The 18249-nt window shown below is 38.8% G+C and overlaps 1 protein-coding gene across 4 annotated transcripts in view; it reads left to right on the forward strand.

Annotated features, from left to right (window-relative positions):
* Window positions 1-17511, forward strand: part of ERG (ETS transcription factor ERG) — a 147405-nt gene extending 129894 nt beyond the window's left edge. For 3 of the 4 annotated variants that reach the window (XM_065632942.1, XM_065632950.1, XM_065632961.1), the window contains 7 exons: window positions 2683-2886; window positions 3838-3918; window positions 6008-6079; window positions 11388-11456; window positions 11823-11879; window positions 13709-13756; window positions 16552-17511. In XM_065632942.1, the coding sequence (XP_065489014.1) occupies window positions 2683-2886; window positions 3838-3918; window positions 6008-6079; window positions 11388-11456; window positions 11823-11879; window positions 13709-13756; window positions 16552-17072 (1052 nt within the window). In that variant the 3' untranslated portion in view covers window positions 17073-17511. The remainder of the gene's footprint in view (window positions 1-2682; window positions 2887-3837; window positions 3919-6007; window positions 6080-11387; window positions 11457-11822; window positions 11880-13708; window positions 13757-16551) is intronic. The other variant, XM_065632972.1, reaches the window with a different exon arrangement.
* The last annotated feature ends 738 nt before the right edge of the window (window positions 17512-18249 follow it).

The following is an 18249-nucleotide window of genomic DNA, read 5'->3' on the forward strand; positions in this document are numbered from 1 at the left end:
GGGCAAAATTAAGAGCCACTTCCATTTCCTAACATCATGGACTAGCTGGGTGTGGAGTGTGTGGAAGAGAGAAAGGATCACTGCACCACATGGTATCCCTGCAAATACCAAATGCAGCCCAGACCCCTCAGCATGCTAAAAACATAATAGCTTCTGCGAAATCAAACAGTGTATGAAAACCATTTATCTAGGTTATCCCCTGAGTTTGGGTGGTGTAAAACATTTTAATAAGCAAACTGGCAACTCCACTGCAATATAAGAGCACAATTGAGAAATTCTTGGTTAGTCTTGGTAAGCGTGGTTTTCGGATTCAGCAGTTAATTGAGCAGGAAGGCGTTCACTCCTGTGTGCCTTGTCCTCCAAACAAGCCTGTGCTGAAAGGTTTGTTGCCTCAGTTTGCAAAGTAATTAGCATGCCTATTTCTGAAGTCAAAGCATTAGACTATCATGACATATGTGGGTGTTCATAAACCATTGGATGTACACAGCATAGACACAACACCTGCAACCTGCAAACAGAGGGGAATGTTTCGCTGCTAGTTCCTTTCCAGCAGAGATGTGTCTATCTGAAACATTTCTGCTAGTGCCATGTTGCTTAATATTCTTACAGTTTTTCAGTTGCTAAGATATGCAAGAGTACTAACTGTGGCCAGTTTTGCAAGGTGTGATTATTTCAGTTATTTGTCAAGATATGTGTGGACAAATATGTTACAGTATCCTCTGCAATGGTATTGGAAGTTCTATTCTGTAGCACAGAAGAGTGATGCGCTGAATAATGAAGCAACCTGCCAAGTGGAAGCAGACCACACTGAAATTCACAACATTTGAATGTTCTTCTGAAACCTTTATCTTCTTGGTGGTTGTCACTTTTTTCAGTCTTTTAGTAAGCTTTAGCATGGTTAGGTCAGCAAAATCTTTCTTCTCAGTGTATTCTTGGAGGTGTGTTTTGAGGTGGATTTGAGTGACATTCAAGGAACAAGATGGTCACAGTCTTGCTATTTTGAGGTCCCTAGAAGAAATGTATGGGTAAAATCAGTTGGTTTTGTCTGACTACCACAGAGGCATTGTGCAGCTCATGTGGCAATGTTTAGGAATAAAAAAGCAAAATTCACATTTCCAGCTATGGTAACTCTGGTTATCATAAATAAGAAGCCTTTAAAAACTATAGGCATAATCAAAATGTTTTGATAGGTTTCCTGATGTTTGGTTGTCTGCTTCAAATCAAACTGAATGTAGCTTTTGGAGTTCTATTCTCTAGGTGTGGATAATCTCACCCAGACCCTAGGTTTACCAAACAGACCTGGATCCCTCTAGTTTGCTACATATTCCATAGCAGATGGAGAAGTTCTTTTAAGTAATTTCTGGTGCACTTCAGAGAACAGAGGAACCCTCTGAAGTTCCAGAGCATTAAATATTCTGACTTGCAAGGGTTTAAAATACCAAGAGAAGCATAAGAAAAGGGAAGGCACTGATGGGTGAAGGACTGGGAGCAAGCAACGGCATAGCAGACTCTGAATAGTTCCTAGCTCATGGAAAGATGTCTCCACCTCTTTCAGGTCAGCCTGAACAACAGTCAAAAGAGAGGGAATGGTGCTGAATTCAGCCACAGAAAAGTGATTTAGTTTGTCACTCAAGTCCCAGCCTTTTCACAGACTTTTATGTGACAGAGTACAGCCATTTGACCTCTGTGTGCTCCATTCTCAGTCTTAAGGATATCACAGAATCACTTAGGCTGGAAGGCACAAACTCTCAAGGAGTTTGTTTCCCCTTAGCTTTAACCTTGTGTCTTCAAAAAGTATAAATTCTTAATGTTAGGAGCTGTCTTCCATTATGTGGATGTGCACTGCAGGTCCTTAGGGACCTTCATCTTGATGGGTGCTTACTGAAACTCAAGAATAAGGAAAAGTAGAATGGAAGAGAAATAGAAAAGGAGGTGTTTAGAGGCAAAAAAATAAGTTTAAGTCAAAATCAAAGATTCATATATGACTCTCAAAACCACAAAGTATTTGGCCTTATGTTTTGGTAAAAATCTGGACTAGTTCTTGGTTTTCCCCAGATGGTTTTGCCAGGTAGTATGCAAAAATTCTTGCAGATTTAGCAATACATGAGTAAAACACAGCAGTCTAGGGAAGAAAGTGCAGAATATTCTAATATGACCCATTTCTAGTTTTTGAAATAAATAGCAAAATCTATGAGTGCTTACTTAGCCTGGGCCCAAGAATCAGTATTTCTGACTTGAGTGGAAATGTCATTTGAATAAAGATACAAATTCAACAGGGAGCTTTGAAAATTATTCAGATACAAGTTGCAGTGCTGTTAGTGGGCTCTCTTAAATACTTTTTTGAACAGTTTTCTCTGCATGAGAACAGGAACCTTTATTTATTTGTGGATAATAATGCATAAAAATAGCAGGACAAAAGAACTAAATGGGAGAAGGAGCTCAAAAGCAGAGGGTTTGTTGTTAATCACCAGGGCTCGCAGCTCTTCCCTAATATTTTTTCACAGACACTTATTCTCCTTTCCACCCAACAGGCCAAATTAGTTGCTCCTGTATCTCCAGCAGTCAGTACACAGGGGATAAAGGTCTCTCCAGTTCGACTGTGGTCTACATTTATTTTGTACTGGTCCAGTGCATAAGCACTCTCCCCTCTCTGCCTAATTTTATGCTTTGTGATACCACCAGATCCTACGTTATGGAGCACAGATCACGTACGCCAGTGGCTGGAATGGGCAGTGAAGGAGTACGGTCTCCCGGACGTGGACATCTTGTTGTTCCAGAACATCGATGGGAAGGAGCTGTGTAAAATGACCAAAGATGACTTCCAGAGACTCACCCCAAGCTATAATGCAGATATCCTCTTGTCACACCTACACTACCTCAGAGAGAGTAAGCTAGTTTTCTATTATTATGGTAGTGTCTACAATAAATCTGTGGTTGATATTAGTCTTGAATGTAATGGTGTGGATACACTCAGCTGGGTTTTCAAACGTCTGTTGCAAATATTGCTGTTCTTAAGAACATAGTAGGGAGCCTGATTTGAAGCCTCATGAGTTTGATGGAAACACTCCTGTTAGTTTCAGTTGGGTTTCACTCATATTCTTTGAGGAAAAGAGTGTCCATCTCAGGGATGTCCATCTCAGGGAAAAATCAAATTGAAACCCAGCATATTCTTCATTATGCTGTAGGAAGAAAATCATATGGGATTCAGTGCTAATGTTTTTTCTGGTCACATACTCATTTCTTTCCATTTTAACAATGAGAATGCTAAGTGAAAGTGCAAACATTGATTCATAAAGTGAATTCCAGGCATGATTTTAAGGGCTGACAGCAGTTTACTCTACTCTGAGTAGGATTAGGAAGATTTCATTGAATTGAATAAAATTTTCTAAATTCATGGAAAAAAGGAACAGTCCCTGAAGTCCAAATACAAATTACTTGTAGTGCATGGCTAGCATTTCAGAGGGAAAGAAGGGACTAGTGAATTCCTGGCTTGAGGGCTTTCAACTAAGCTTGAGGAAATTTTGCAGGTTTGCCTCAGTTTAAAGAAGTTAAAGTGAACATGGGGTTTGAAGAAAATAAAACAAGCATTGCAACACCAGTGCGGTGCAGTCTTCTCCACACGCACACTGTCAATAATCAGTCAGAAGTATTCATACTGTTGAATAAATGAATGCCCTAGTTTAAGCTGTAGCACACATGCCTCCCTCCAAACTGCAGACTGAAACTGACTGTCAGTAGACTCACATTCAAACAATCCTGTCAGGGGAAAATATGGTTTAAAAAGATAATTCACAATTTTTTTTTCATTTTGGTGTTGCTTTTTGTTTTGTTTTGTAGCTCCTCTTCCACATTTGACTTCAGATGATGTTGATAAGGCCTTACAAAACTCTCCACGGTTAATGCATGCTAGAAACACAGGTAATGCTGGCACTGCTCCCATTGCTATAGGTCATCTTCTCAAAGCACAGGATTCCTTTTTATGGGTTGCTTGCTAAAAATGGAAATGGTAAATCAGGAGGGAGACAAGCATATCCTCTCCTTGCTGTGTGTGTGCGTTTTATGAACAGGCACACAGAAAAAAGGTGAGATCAAGTAGGGCTAGATGGTGCAAGAATGGTCTCCTTACTGGTAATTTCTTGTGTCCTATAAGAGAATGGGATCCCTAACACATGATAAACTGCAGGCTCAGGGCCTTTGTTTCCGAGAACTTTTTTACCTCATTCTGTCTCATTGTGCTTGTCAGATCTACTCCATGGATCCCTAGAATGTTGATGGAGCTCAAAACTGCTTCAGCACTTGCCTAAGTGCTGTGGACTCTGGTGAATGGAGACCATCTCCCCTTCCATGCCATATATATTGTATCATTCAATAAAATTGCTATTTAGGCAGTTAGCTTATCTCATTTGTCAGCTATATAGGACTTGAGCTAGAAACTCCACTAAGTTTGATGTTGTAATTTCCACTGTCTGATCTGAATATAAAATTATTTTCATTAATATTCGCCCTTCTGCTAATTTGGCCCAGGAAAGTACTGAGTGTAGGTAGGAGAACAATACAATACATGCCTTAAAAGCATCTTTCAGGATGTGACTTAAAATATTTGTGAAAAATAATTCAGAATAAATTTTATCTTGCTTTATCAGTTGTGCAACACAGGATGGCATGGAATTGTACATATAGTATTGTATACATACTAATTAAAGAGGTTTGGAATATTGCATGATCATGCCTGAGGGTATTAGTTACCTACAGTGACCAGAAATAACAATTCTTTATGAGAATGAAAAAGATAATACAAAGGATAATGCAAAAGAAAACACACAAACAAACAAAACAACCCTTGGACTGTGATGCCTCCTTCATATTTCATTTAGTTTTCACTGTGGTAAACAGCAGTGAGTTTCCCAGTAAAATTAACTCGATTAGAAGACCTCTCCCTAACATTAGATGTTTGCCACTTCATATAAAGTGCTACTGTGGGCTGTAGGCCTGCTGCAAACCCCACCAAAAGCAATAAAATTTTTTCCATTGACTTTGATGGGGTTTGGAATAAGCCTTAAGCCCTTTCTAAAAACAGATGGACTGGATGGTCTTTTCCATCTCTGGCTTTCCAGATTTTAATTTGCCAAGCAATTTCCACATACAGTTGTCCAAGTGTTGTTCAGCAGTTCTATTGTGTTATCTTTTTCTGTATGTATGCACTGACAATGATATTTTGAAATTCATTTCACCAAAATGAGATTGTTTGCATTTCTGTCATTGGAAGTGTGAATAATATCACATTGATCGTCAGCGTAAGGGAAATTAGTTGTTCTGGTGGCATAAGAATTTTGGGGTGGGATTTTCAAAGGACCCCCAAAGAGTTAGAAAGAAGTTCTTCTTGAAGTCAGCAGCAATTGCACAAATCCTTGTGACCTTTTCCATGTTCCCATAGATGGCCAATAGAAGTCAGTTGATGTAGTTAGAGCAATTTCAACGCCTGAGATAAGCGAGATACCATTTTCTATATCAAGCTTAATAGTTTCAATTTTTTCAGTTCGTCCAGAGAATGAGATTTCTGAGGGTCTGACCCAAAGCCAACAGAACTCTGTGAGAAGATTCCCACAGACACCAATAGGCTTTGGCCCAGGCCTACAGTCTCTGTTGAAAATGTGAACCTATTTGGGAAGTGCATGCACTAAGGAAGAGAAGGCAAAGAAATTTTATTTCAGAAGATAGGAAGCCACCTGCCCAGGTGGAGGTGATTGCGGTGAAGGTAGAAGGGATTTCCTGAACTTGACTCTCTCCTCTCTTAACACAGATTTTGCACAGACTTTTATCCAGTAATTTGAATGGATTTACACAGATGCAAAGGCTATCAGAATTAACCTTTATATGTAACAGTCCTAAGATAAAAAATAGTTCTTCATAGTCTTCATTCAGACACACTACTAGAGGGAAAATATCAGTGCACTTAGGGACTGTGAAAATGAATCTTTAGGTGTTATCTCTTCTTCTTTCTCTTTAGGAGGTGCCACTTTTATTTTTCCAAATACATCAGTTTATCCAGAAGCAACACAAAGAATTACAACCAGGCCAGGTATGAACAATGACCACCTTTTGTATGCTGTGATCTTACTCATTTCATCTCTTAAAGCATCTTCTTCTTCTCCTTCAACTCTCTTTTTTTGTGAAATATTAGGCTATATTTTGAATACACACACATATTATATGCATATATTTTATATATGTGTGTGTGCTTACATCATTGTGTAAACTGAGATGATTAAATAGAGCAATTTAATGTCAGTTTCTTCCACAAATCTCTGTCTTTGAAGCAATACTATCTAGTGTTTAAAGCACCAGAGAATCAGAAGAGCTGAGGTCTATTCACTGGTTCTGTTGCATCATCCCAGCACAGTCACTTTTCAATGTGCTTCAGCTCTCTTTCTGTAAAATAAGACAAGAATAACCTTTTTTATAATGCTATTCAGAGTATATTGGGGAAAAGTACTCTAAAAATGCAGGATACATGTTTCTCCTGCCATCTACTTTTTATTTATGTTTGAGGCAAATAAACCCCACAACATCTAGCTTTGAGTTGAAGAGCCTAAATAAGTAAAATAAAAACATAAGAAAATCCTTATTGCTCAAAAGCCTGAAACCTGCAAAAGTATCATGGGTGTGCTGGTTTGTGAAAGGCTAAAGGGAATTATTAAAGAGGATGAAGACATATCCATGAAGCTAAAAATTTTCTTTACATCACCCTTTACCACTAAAGATGCTGGAAAAATGCCTAATCTGGACATTTGTTTTTCCAGTAATAAGTGCAAAGTACTGTGAGACATCAAGAGGAGTTGCGGCAAAATACTAAATTTAAAGGAAATCCATTACTGAGCGGAGGAATACATTCAAGTGTTCTGAAGGGACATACACTTGAATTGACTGAGCTTTTGTGAAGATACATTCTCTCATTAAAAACAAAGGAGGTTTTGGATAGCAAATATTTTATCTGCCCTTTATCAATGCTCTAGTGTATAATCCAGGAGAGTATACAGAAGTAACTATTTTATATACACTTGTATACATGTATATATGCATGTCTGCAGATTTGTTAATTGGTAATTAAAGACGATAGATAGGGAAACACCTAGCAGACTGTTGCATGATTGAATCCACCCTGCTCAGTTTCTAGGCAAACAAACTCTTCTGCTAGATTTGTTTGTCGATAACAATGCTGTAGTGAGTAGAAAGGAAATCACTGATGCAATGCTTACATATGACATTTGGCTTTCATAAGACATTTACCAAAGTGCCTCATAACTATTTACAATAAAAATTAAATCAGCATATCATAAGAAACAAAATATTTTAACAGATCAAGAACTGGCTAAGTAACCTGTTACAAAGACTAAATAATGGACATCTTAAGTTATGTGTGCTTTAGCATTCTCTGCCATGATCTATAGTTATTAACAATTGGAAAAAGGACACAATAACATTTGGTAGAAAACTGGATGACATATGATTTTGTCATTGCTTAAAACCATAGATTCCTCTAAAGGATTCCTGTACAGGCGTTCAGAGCCTTATTAGAGATCAACGATCTGGTGATAGGGTAACAGCTGAAAATACAAGTTGATAAATGCAGTATTAGACACAAGTTATTTGCATATCTTACTGATTTCAAATTAACCCTCTTTATTCATAAAAGAATAACTTAACACAGTCATCTTTATTGATGGCACAATGAAAGCCACTGCTCTAATTGGCCAAAGTGGGAAGTAAAAAAAGAAAAGCAAATGAAGAAACACGGTGGAGGATTATATGGGAAATCTGACTGTGCCATTAAATAAATCATCGCTGTGGCCTTGTACGGAAGGCTGTGTGAATCATCCCTTATCAAAAAGGCTGTTTGCAGAATTAAAAGGCACTTAGAGCAAGCCACAAGAATATGGAAAATCTTTCAAGCATGTTAAAAGATATTGAAGTTTAAAACTGTTCAACTCATGGTCTGAGGGTGAGGAACTGTGATGCAATTATCAAAATAGAGTGTCACAAGGTACCTGCTTAGTCTCAGTATTAGAAGAAAAGACATTCAAAAAAAAATCTGACATTTTCGTGAAACATTAAAGCAGACTGTGGCCCTCATGGTCACAGGTTTTAGTAGCACCCAGGAGCTTTGAATGGCATGGAGGAATCTGGACATGAATATAGATGAGAAGACAAAGCACAGCTATAGAAACAGTTACCTACTATACAAGGTAAAACTGGATGCCCAAAGCTCTCAGTAGTTTCCTACAAAAATGAACATGTGATACAAGACCAGAGGGATCTGGATGTCCTGCAGGAAATAACTGTGCCAGTCGTGAGGATTTGAGGCAAAGGCTAGAACGAGTCTGCTGTGAAAGAATACTATGTTATGTATATGTTTCCAGTGAACTTGAACAAAAAAAGTATTTTTTCATCCCATGAGAAATTCTATGATTTCAATATTTGTTTCATGCCAACTCATTATGGAAAAACAAAATACCACTTTTTTTCTGAAGTAAAAATTTCTAAAAAAAACCCCACATACCAGATACAGTGAAGTACTTCATTTCAGCATTTTTATCCAAATCACTTTTACAATGACAGTTACACTTCATGTCAACATTAAAAGCATATTCCTGTATGGACACAATGCCTTGTGGGAGTGTAGTTTGGATATGGGGTGTTTCTATTCTTCTGTGTAAACTGGTATATCTTAACTAAGCATTTCTTACAACAAATTATCCTGTGATTTTGAAAGTATCATTTGATTTTATCTTTTGCAATTGAAAGTGGACAAACATCTTTAAAGTTTTCAATCAGAAATGAAAAAAGTACTTTCTTTTTTTTCAGAAATTCAGTTCTCTCTCCAGAAACGATTTTGTTGGCTTATTCCATGGCTTTCTTTTTAGTTAAATGTCACATTTCAACCAGACTGCAAAGAAACTTTTCCATAACAAAGTGCCCTTCATGTAAGAGCAGTAGCAGACCCTGAGGACTATCACTTGGTGACATAAAAAAGGACAAAAGCAAGGGAGAGTGGGGGAGTATATAATGTTAAATGGGAATTAGCCAAATCCTGGGATGCAATTCTGGAGAAAATAATTAAGCATTACCATTGTTAAGGCACTACAATAGAAAACAGGAAATGGGCAGGACTTGTAATGAACTGCAATGACAAAGGCGTATTTCTTCAGTCACCTTTACAACAGAACATGAGGTTTCATCAAGCTGAAAGTAATACAATGAAGCTATCAGGAGCTCAGAAAGACCTAATATGGGTTAGTCTAAATGTCTCATCAAACAGGAGCATTCCCATCAAAGATCTGTCCAAGATAAGGACATGTTGTATTAATATCTCATGAATAAGAACAGATCTGCTTATCTAGGATAGTAACATGTTTGTCAAGGCACAATACTGAACTAAGAATGAAGCAGGAATTTTGTGCTATTTCAAGGAAGATTGATAACTGGATTTTTCTTTTAATGGAGAGGGCGTAGTCAGAAAACCATCATATGATGTATTTGGTTAAAAGGCAAAACAATTTTCTCACAGTACTAAATTTGTACCAAATATATTTTAAGGCTGCAAGTGCCACCAAGTACAAGCCCACAACATCACACAATCCTCTCAGTGTTCAGGTGTCTAATGATTTGGAGACCCACAAATGGGGAGGAGAGGAGGAGAGGAGGAGAGGAGGAGAGGAGAGGAGAGGAGAGATTGTGGGAGGAGTTGCACAGCCTAATGACAAGCACATACCTTCTATATGATCTTTTTCCCCTATTTGTGTGTAGTCTTTCTGGGCAGAGAATGGAAGAATTGGGGGGGGGGGGGGGGCGGGGAGGGAGAAGGTTGCTTATGTCACCAAGACTGCCATGGAGGTAGAGATCTGGCCAGACAAGGCAGGACTGGACAAGATACGCGCAGGCAGCTGAAGTCTGAGCCATGTTCCCCTCTGTGCAGATAGAACTCAGAAACCCCAGGAAACACGTCCAGAGTCCTTCTGAATTTTTTTTTGACAAGATGATAATGGCCTCAGGCCATGAGGTGTCTCTAACTAAACAATTAATAGCAGTGTTGACCTCAACTTGGTCAAGACATCTGCATGTTACAATGATTCACCTGCATACCAGTATTCTGCTTAGACATGAGCATTTGTGCAATTCGCGTTATTTTCTCTGAGTTTCTGAAGGACAAGACTGTAGAACAGTTCTCAAGAAATCAGGGATAAAAAGGCACTAGTTATTCAAATGTAATACAAAGATAAATTGCACGTTTCAGCAAAAGCAATTTTTTTGAAGTGTATGATTCCAGGAGGCGACAGTGCTGGTAGTGCCAGTCTGCTTCTCAAGCCAAAGAGACTAAATAAATTAAAGGCAATTTGGTCGTGAATTTCACATTACACTTTGTTTCCATTCAATACTTCTGCTCATAGTGCTTGGAAATGGACAGAGATATATCTGTTTTGCAGAGAGCTGGTCTGTTGACTGTTTCTTTAGTTCCTAACTGGTTTTATTTCCAAATATAATTTCTAAAATAAAGCACAAGCACTATTAAGAATCAAATCATATGCACCAACTTATTTCTACTGGTGGGTAGTGCTGCCTCCCTGAGATCCTGGGCAGGCTACATAACTCTCTGATTTTGGCAGCAATTTTAGCTAATATGTTAAAGCCAGCCATAGAAGAACACGGGCAACTGCAAAAGATTACAAAGGGTAAACCAAACATTTGAATTTACTGCATATACTTCATGAAGAAGCTTTTACATTTTAGTTTCTTCATTATTGTATGCTAAAGCATTTAAATGAAATAGAAGTAATGAGTAAATGGAAGAAAAGGCAAACGGAAATTTAGATACATGAAGTTAAGGAGCTTGTCCCAAGAAGAAGAAAGGAATATTTAAATAGATAAAGCAGGAAAAAAAAGCTATCCACTGTTTGGAAGAAATATGGTATGTATACATATATATTTAACATTTAAACTTGTTCCCTGTTTTCATGTGTTTTGTTTCAAAAGATTCATGAGGATACTGGGGTGTGAAAGGGAAAGTGTTCCTTGGTGTCCTGGGCTGAAGAAGGAGACCAAAGAGAGTACTCTGAGCCTTTGGAAATTGTGTACTCTATAGAGTATTTGTACCAGCTATTTCACTGCAATTCAGATAGCTAACAAGAATAAATACCTCTAAAGAGCAATGCAGACAGCAATGTGGTACTATTATTTTTAGAGACAACAAAGATGATAAAGGTTTTAACAATGAATGTCCTTCCTATTTAATTTTTTTTCCAATCCAATGAGCTCCCTAAAAATGTGCGCCTTTTATGGACATAAACACTTTATGCCATATCTGCATGAATCAGTGTATTTTTCCTTTGCAGATTTGCCTTATGAGCAAGCCAGGAGATCAGCATGGACGAGTCACACCCACCCCAGTCCTCAGTCAAAAGGTAAAAAACATCTGCATATGTCTACCTGTGGGCTTAATGCACATCTGGTGCAGCCTGGACAGACTCTGAAGTGAACTGATAGGAGCTACCTCAGCATTTGGCTATGGAGAATTTTTACCTGTGCCTTGGCTGGAAAGCCTGTTAGATGGGTATAGGTGATGCTGAGTGGAGTCACTGGCGCAGCCATATCCTTCCTTGAACTCAGGCTTCCTCAGGTCCATGACTATATAGTCTTATAAAGCTAAATCCTGTTGTGACCATCATTGAGTGGTGAGCAGCAGGAGTCTGGGGCCTGTGAACTGTCACAGGTTGGGTGACCAACTTCCAAACTGGAAAAATAACTACATGGGTTTTTTTCATTTGCAGCTACTCAGCCATCATCCTCAACAGTTCCCAAAACAGAAGACCAGCGTCCTCAGTTAGGTGGGTGTCATTTTGTTTGAATTATGCCTGCGTGTGATGGGGTTTGTTGAACATGATGAAGACAGCTCTCACCTATCAACCAGAAGCAAATTGGAACACCTGATACAGAGCGCTAATGAGATCTCCAGCTGGGGACCACTAAATCCCCAGGCGTGTATGAGCTGGCTCTACAGCTGGATTTGAGATGAAGGCTCCCATGGCCATTGAAAATTGCTTTTAATGATGTTTAATGACAGTGAAGACCTTGCAGAGTGAAAAAGCTGTTAAACAAAGTACCTATGTGCAGTTTAGATACAAAGATAGACGGTAATGATGTCAAAAGACAATATATTCCACAGTAGTTGAAATGCTAGCAGTTAGAAAATGTGCATGATCAAAGAAATGAAAATGGCTTGCAGCATACATAAACCTATTTGAATTGCGCTCCTGAAATCAAACAAGAAAATTAGAATTCTCAGTCTATTGGGAAACTGAGGAGAACGTAGAAATGTATTGGTTTGTAGATTAGTGGTTTTGCAAAATGGGTGCATTTTGTGTTTTCAAAGCAGATAATCCATGGGGTAGGACCTAATCTCTTACTGTGAATTAAATGGTGTCTTGGACAGGTAGCTAGAAAGCACTATGGAGATTCTGAGTCAGTTATGGCTTTTGTTAACAGCAAAAGAGTAGAAGTAGGAAATAAAAGAGATTTGGAGGATATTCTTGACTCAGAAGACTCTGAGCCTGTTTTTATCACATGGATTTCAAATCTTTATTCTGGTTTTTGTTATAGCTAAATAAGACTGTGTGCATGACTACATCTCATTTACTCATATGTGTGCTGCCTGGGAAGTATTATACTGCTTTTTGCCCAAATAGTTTTTTATCTAATCTGGCCTTCCAACCATGAGAATCTTTCAAGAAATATACTGATGATTTATGTAAGTCCTTAGGACTATTTAGTGGCTGTGTGTGAGCTGCACGGATTATTTAAATGTACAAGGAATGTAACCTGATTATCTTCTTGGCTGTAAAACTGGGAGCAGCTTGAGAGCAGCTGTCTGGAGACAAGGCAGCCCAGCGACAGGGTTGTTCACCGAGGGACTCCGGGCTGTGCTTGCAGCCCATTGCTTTGGCTTTTGTACTTCTGTCACAGCTTCCCTTTTTCTTCTTGTATTTCAATCCAGACCAAAATAAATTTTCATTTCCAGAGGGAATCCCTTGAGGAAAACACTGAGATGCTGTGGGCATTGTGTGGCTGATACAGGCTGTTCTGAAAACCCTGGTTGCAAAGTTAATACAGGAGATTCCTCACTGGACAACAGGGATAAAGAATTGACCCAGCCACATTGCCTGGGTTCAGCCATGCACTCTCAGCCCTCTTCTGGAGGCTCCTTTGGCACAGAAAGAGATAGCAGTGCCGTGGGGAAAGCAAATGTTGCCTCACAAGAACAGAGGCCACCATCCTTTGCCAAGGGGACTCTAACCCCATTACCTGTCTGTGGTTGGGGGCCCTGGCATGCTGCAAGTGTTAATAGTACCAAAGTGTACCTCCATGTATGTGTACTTTATTTAAGTAAGAATCAGAATACTTCTGGGCCAAATTTACAGTGTGTCTGACTATATGCTTGTAGGCAAATGTGTATCGTTGCAATTGTACACTTGTACACAAAAATTTAAGGGAAAACATGCAAATATTTTGATGCAGAGAAAGGAATCTCTTTCTCCAGTGCTGGACTTGCTGTCCCATTAGGCAGTATATACTGCTCCTTACAAGGTTAAAAAATAACACCTAAAATATTTGACATCATTATTACATTATTTTAAATCTTTCTTTCACAATTTTGTAGATCCATATCAGATTCTTGGACCAACCAGCAGCCGACTTGCAAATCCAGGTGAGAAGGGATTTTGCTGATTTAAGATGATTTCTCTTCGTTGCTAGTGTCCTCACTTCAGCTTCAGTGCCAGACCTGGAAAGCAATGTGACCAAATTTACCACTCTTCAGTATGACTCAGTGGGAGCTGATCATACTCAATGTGTTACAGGATTAGGTGTCTAAATTACACAAGGGTGGGACTGTGGTCACAGATTAAGACACATAAACTCATGTATCTTAATGCAGATGTCTACGTATGAGCTAGGTATCTTATTTCCCATGATACTCATTAGAAACCTGGTTAATATAGTTCTCTGCAGAGACCTATTCAAATCATTCTAGAGTAGATGGTTACAGTCAGTCAAATACCTCATTAGAGGTGTTTGAACTCCTCATATCAACAGTTCACTTAAGTTTCCTAAATATCGGGGTTTTGTTAAGTGCTGTAAGAGATCCCATCTGACCTTCAGGTACCCCTCCAGAAGGGCATGAGTCTCTTGCCCATCTGCATCATATGTGTCCCAGATTCTGCTAATCCACAATACAATGCCATATTGACCTTGTCGAATACAAAATTTTGGGATGAATAACTGAAACCAGCAAAAATATATAGCGAAAAAACAGGAAAGCAAAACCTATTTGCAAAGAATAATTGTGTTAAGCACTTCCAAAAAGATTTCCCACTTTAAGAAGAACGAAACAGGGTGCATTGTGGACAGGGACTTCTAGCATTTTTTAGATAAAGATGAGGAACTTGGTGAGTTAATGCCACTGATTGTGAACTGTGCAGATTTCACTGTTGCTACTCTTGAGTCCACAGGACGCACTGTGGCCATACGCCACTGTAATCAACATCATAATCTGCCACAATGGATTGACATTGTGCATGCCACTTCCCGTTTCCCTTGCTTTAACAGCCACAGGGCAGAGTGTTCCTGGGTCCACATTGCAGGTCTCCTCAACCCCCAGGAGTGATGTTTCTTCTTACAAGGGTTGTATGGCTTTTCAAGGCACGAAATTGCCAAAATACGCATCCATTTCCTTTCAATTTATCCCAAGTGACATCAAACACGGTTCTAGATTAGTTTACTTTCTAAACAGTTTTGCATGGTGTAGGAAAACAATTAAGTAAATCTTAAGAAAAGAGTTTTCCAAATGGGCTAAGGTATTAGGTTTCCAGGCGACACTGATCTTCACCGGACGTGAGGGCCTAATCCCTTTAATTCATTCATAAACCCCGGCTTTTACAATTCTGTCAAGCATCTATTTGGTAGCTTTCATTATTATGGAAGACACTAACATGATCTGAATTTGGATACTTTTTTAATATTTGGATATGGAATTCCTATCCACCATCATTCCTTTGCTTTAACATGTTTTGTCTGTTTATAAATTGATGGAATTACTCTCTCATTAAAAGGAAATTGACAGCAACCATTTATTTTTGTAGGACTATATATTACATTTGGAAGGCAAGTGTTTATGTTAGAACATATGTTGGATTGCTTATTCAAAAATTTGGGTTTTGTCCAGTGCTGAACTGTTTATTGATTTTCAAAGGCTAATCCTCTTGTTGTGTTTTGTGTATTAAAACTTGCATGCCTTGCTCATACCATGGATTCTTCTGTTTGTTTGTTTACTTAATGCATGTTAATGGAACAGAAGAAATTCATTAAGGACACTTTGGATAAATATCATTTAAATGAATATGGGTTTCAGTTGCACTGAAGTATAAACTGCTAATGGATTTCAGATGCTACTATAGCTTAATATCATAACTCGCTACTATAAGCTTTCTAAAGAAAAACTTGTTTATTACACCCACATATCTGGTTTGGAAAAAGAAAAGAAACCCAAACGATTCCTGGTCAGAGATGTACTTAGAAGTTAGCACATACAAGCTGGTCGGCAAATTCTGCTGACATTGTGCTTGTGAAACAGATTGCCTTGCAAGCTGCTTCAGCTGTATTTTGCATCATTTTGGTACTGCTTTATTAAGAAATGCTAAGCTTTTAACATGAACATCAGTGGCAAGGGCCTTTGAAATCTGCTTTAAATTGCATAAAGCGGTCAAATTTTGTTCCTATAACTCTGCGCAACACACCTCTGCAAAGTTGACAGCAGACTAATAATTTTCTTTTCAAGATTAAATTGGCAGAGGAGTGAGAAAAAAACAGTAACAACTTTTAAAGTCTCTTCAATAATCATTTAAGCTCATTTGACACGGAACAATGGCAAGAATGTATTTTATGGACCTTTTCACTGTTCTTGCAAATGTTTTTGGTTGTATGCAGTGCAACAGCAAGCTAATAAGTTTCCGTTCTGCATTTCCCCAAATGCTGCAAATGGATGATATGGTTTGGCATGAGTCCAGCTTTCTCTAAACTTCTCCATTTTGTGTAGGCTTATTCCATAGCAGAGAACATTTAGTTGCAACACAATTCTGTGAGAACAAGTGAAATGTTACACAAGTGAAAGCTGTTTGTCCTGAACTTTAGAGATTAGCTTCCTAAATGAGCACTGTATTATTTCCCCATCAGTTGTCTACACTGAATGACATTAGGTAACTATTAAATCTCCATGTAATGGCATTCTGCCACTCAGATGAGGGAAAACATGACACATTACCATTATCTCTGCTCTTAAGGATTTCATGAGACAGGGCTGGGAGAAATGGGACTAGTCAAGAGTAACAAGTAGGGACCAACGTTGCAACATTTCCTAATAGGGTCCCATGTGAGCCCCTGGAAGAACTGATGTCTTAACGTTGTTAGTCACTGGTCCTGACATTTCTATTTCGTCTCCCCGCACAGGGAGTGGGCAGATACAGCTGTGGCAGTTCCTGCTCGAGCTCCTCTCGGACAGCTCCAACTCCAACTGCATCACCTGGGAGGGCACCAATGGGGAGTTCAAGATGACAGACCCCGATGAGGTGGCTCGACGCTGGGGGGAGCGGAAAAGCAAGCCTAACATGAACTATGACAAACTCAGCCGTGCGCTTCGCTACTACTATGATAAAAATATTATGACTAAGGTTCATGGTAAGCGCTACGCCTACAAATTTGATTTCCACGGAATCGCTCAGGCTCTCCAGCCTCACCCCCCGGAGTCGTCCATGTACAAATACCCATCAGACCTCCCCTACATGAGCTCCTATCATGCGCACCCTCAGAAGATGAACTTTGTAGCTCCCCACCCCCCTGCTTTGCCCGTAACATCGTCCAGCTTTTTTGCTGCCCCTAATCCATACTGGAATTCACCAACTGGAGGTATCTACCCCAATACCAGGCTGCCAGCTGCTCATATGCCTTCTCATCTTGGCACCTACTACTAAGCGGGAAAAAAAAGCAACGCCAGAAAAAGCAAACAAAGACACTTCTTGCTGGGATACAGTCCCTGATGAATTGCCATAAACTCTATTGGAGTACACGAATTAAAAGTGCCTAAAGAGACAAGTGAATGTTTGGCTGGGAAAAAAACACATTAAAAAATAGATGTCAAAAAGACTCTTTGTAGTAGGGATTTAAAAGAGATATTCAAGAAGTATTAAGATACTAAAATGTAATGTATATGGGCATCGACTCTGTGGACCAAAAAACAATAGACTATTGTAGGTAAAAGCATGAAATGATAAGGGAAACCTACGAAAGCTAGTGGTCTTAAAAATTGATAAGCTTATGTGTAAAGTTTGATATCTTGCTAGTACAAAACTGGGACTATACTACAGCAATATAAGTCTATAGTGACCTAACATACAATATACAGATCAATAGAAAAGGGGGGTGGGAAAAAGGGGGGGGAAAAAAAAAGGAAAAAAACCTACCTGTATTTAAAAAAATAGAAACATATCAACAAAAGAGACTGATTTAGTGTGGAAGCTGATTTGGAATATAACATAATTGTTTTAGTTAAAATCAAATGTGTTCCATTCATCAGTGTTATCAGCTACTCAAACTGTGAAGACAACCCAAACTTTAAGATTCCTTGACAGTATTACAGGAACCCTGAGCCAAACATTGGAAATGAGAATGTGCTGAAGGGCAAGTGTATGATTGTAGATCAGAGGCCTGCACCTGACAGAGGAAGCAGAAGGGAGAAAGAGGAGGACAAAGGTGGTGAGAATGGGAGAAAAGAAACTTCTTTACCAGTAGAGACTGAAAAGACTGAAAACTTAGTAGCATTGGGACTATGAAGAAACACTTGTTTGGACTTGTGCAACATATTGCTCAGTATCATACCATTCCCAGTATTATATGAGGAACAGACTTGATTTTATAGTAGTAAGAAAAAGTGGAAAAAGGGAAAAGCAGAAGAATTCATAAATCAGAATATGCATCTCTTTTTTAAAAAAAGTAAAACTGGAATCGTGTTGGATATTTAAAAGTTACCAGTTAGAACCTCATCATTATTAAGGGAGTTTGTTTTCTATTGGTTAAAGCAAGAGACAACCCCTGACTGCCAAAATCAGAAATCATCTTAGGTATTTTTGTTAGGCGGGCGCCAGTTTTTCT

This window comes from Caloenas nicobarica, chromosome 1 (genome assembly GCF_036013445.1).
Source record: "Caloenas nicobarica isolate bCalNic1 chromosome 1, bCalNic1.hap1, whole genome shotgun sequence".
In the NCBI taxonomy this organism is placed as follows: domain Eukaryota; kingdom Metazoa; phylum Chordata; class Aves; order Columbiformes; family Columbidae; genus Caloenas; species Caloenas nicobarica.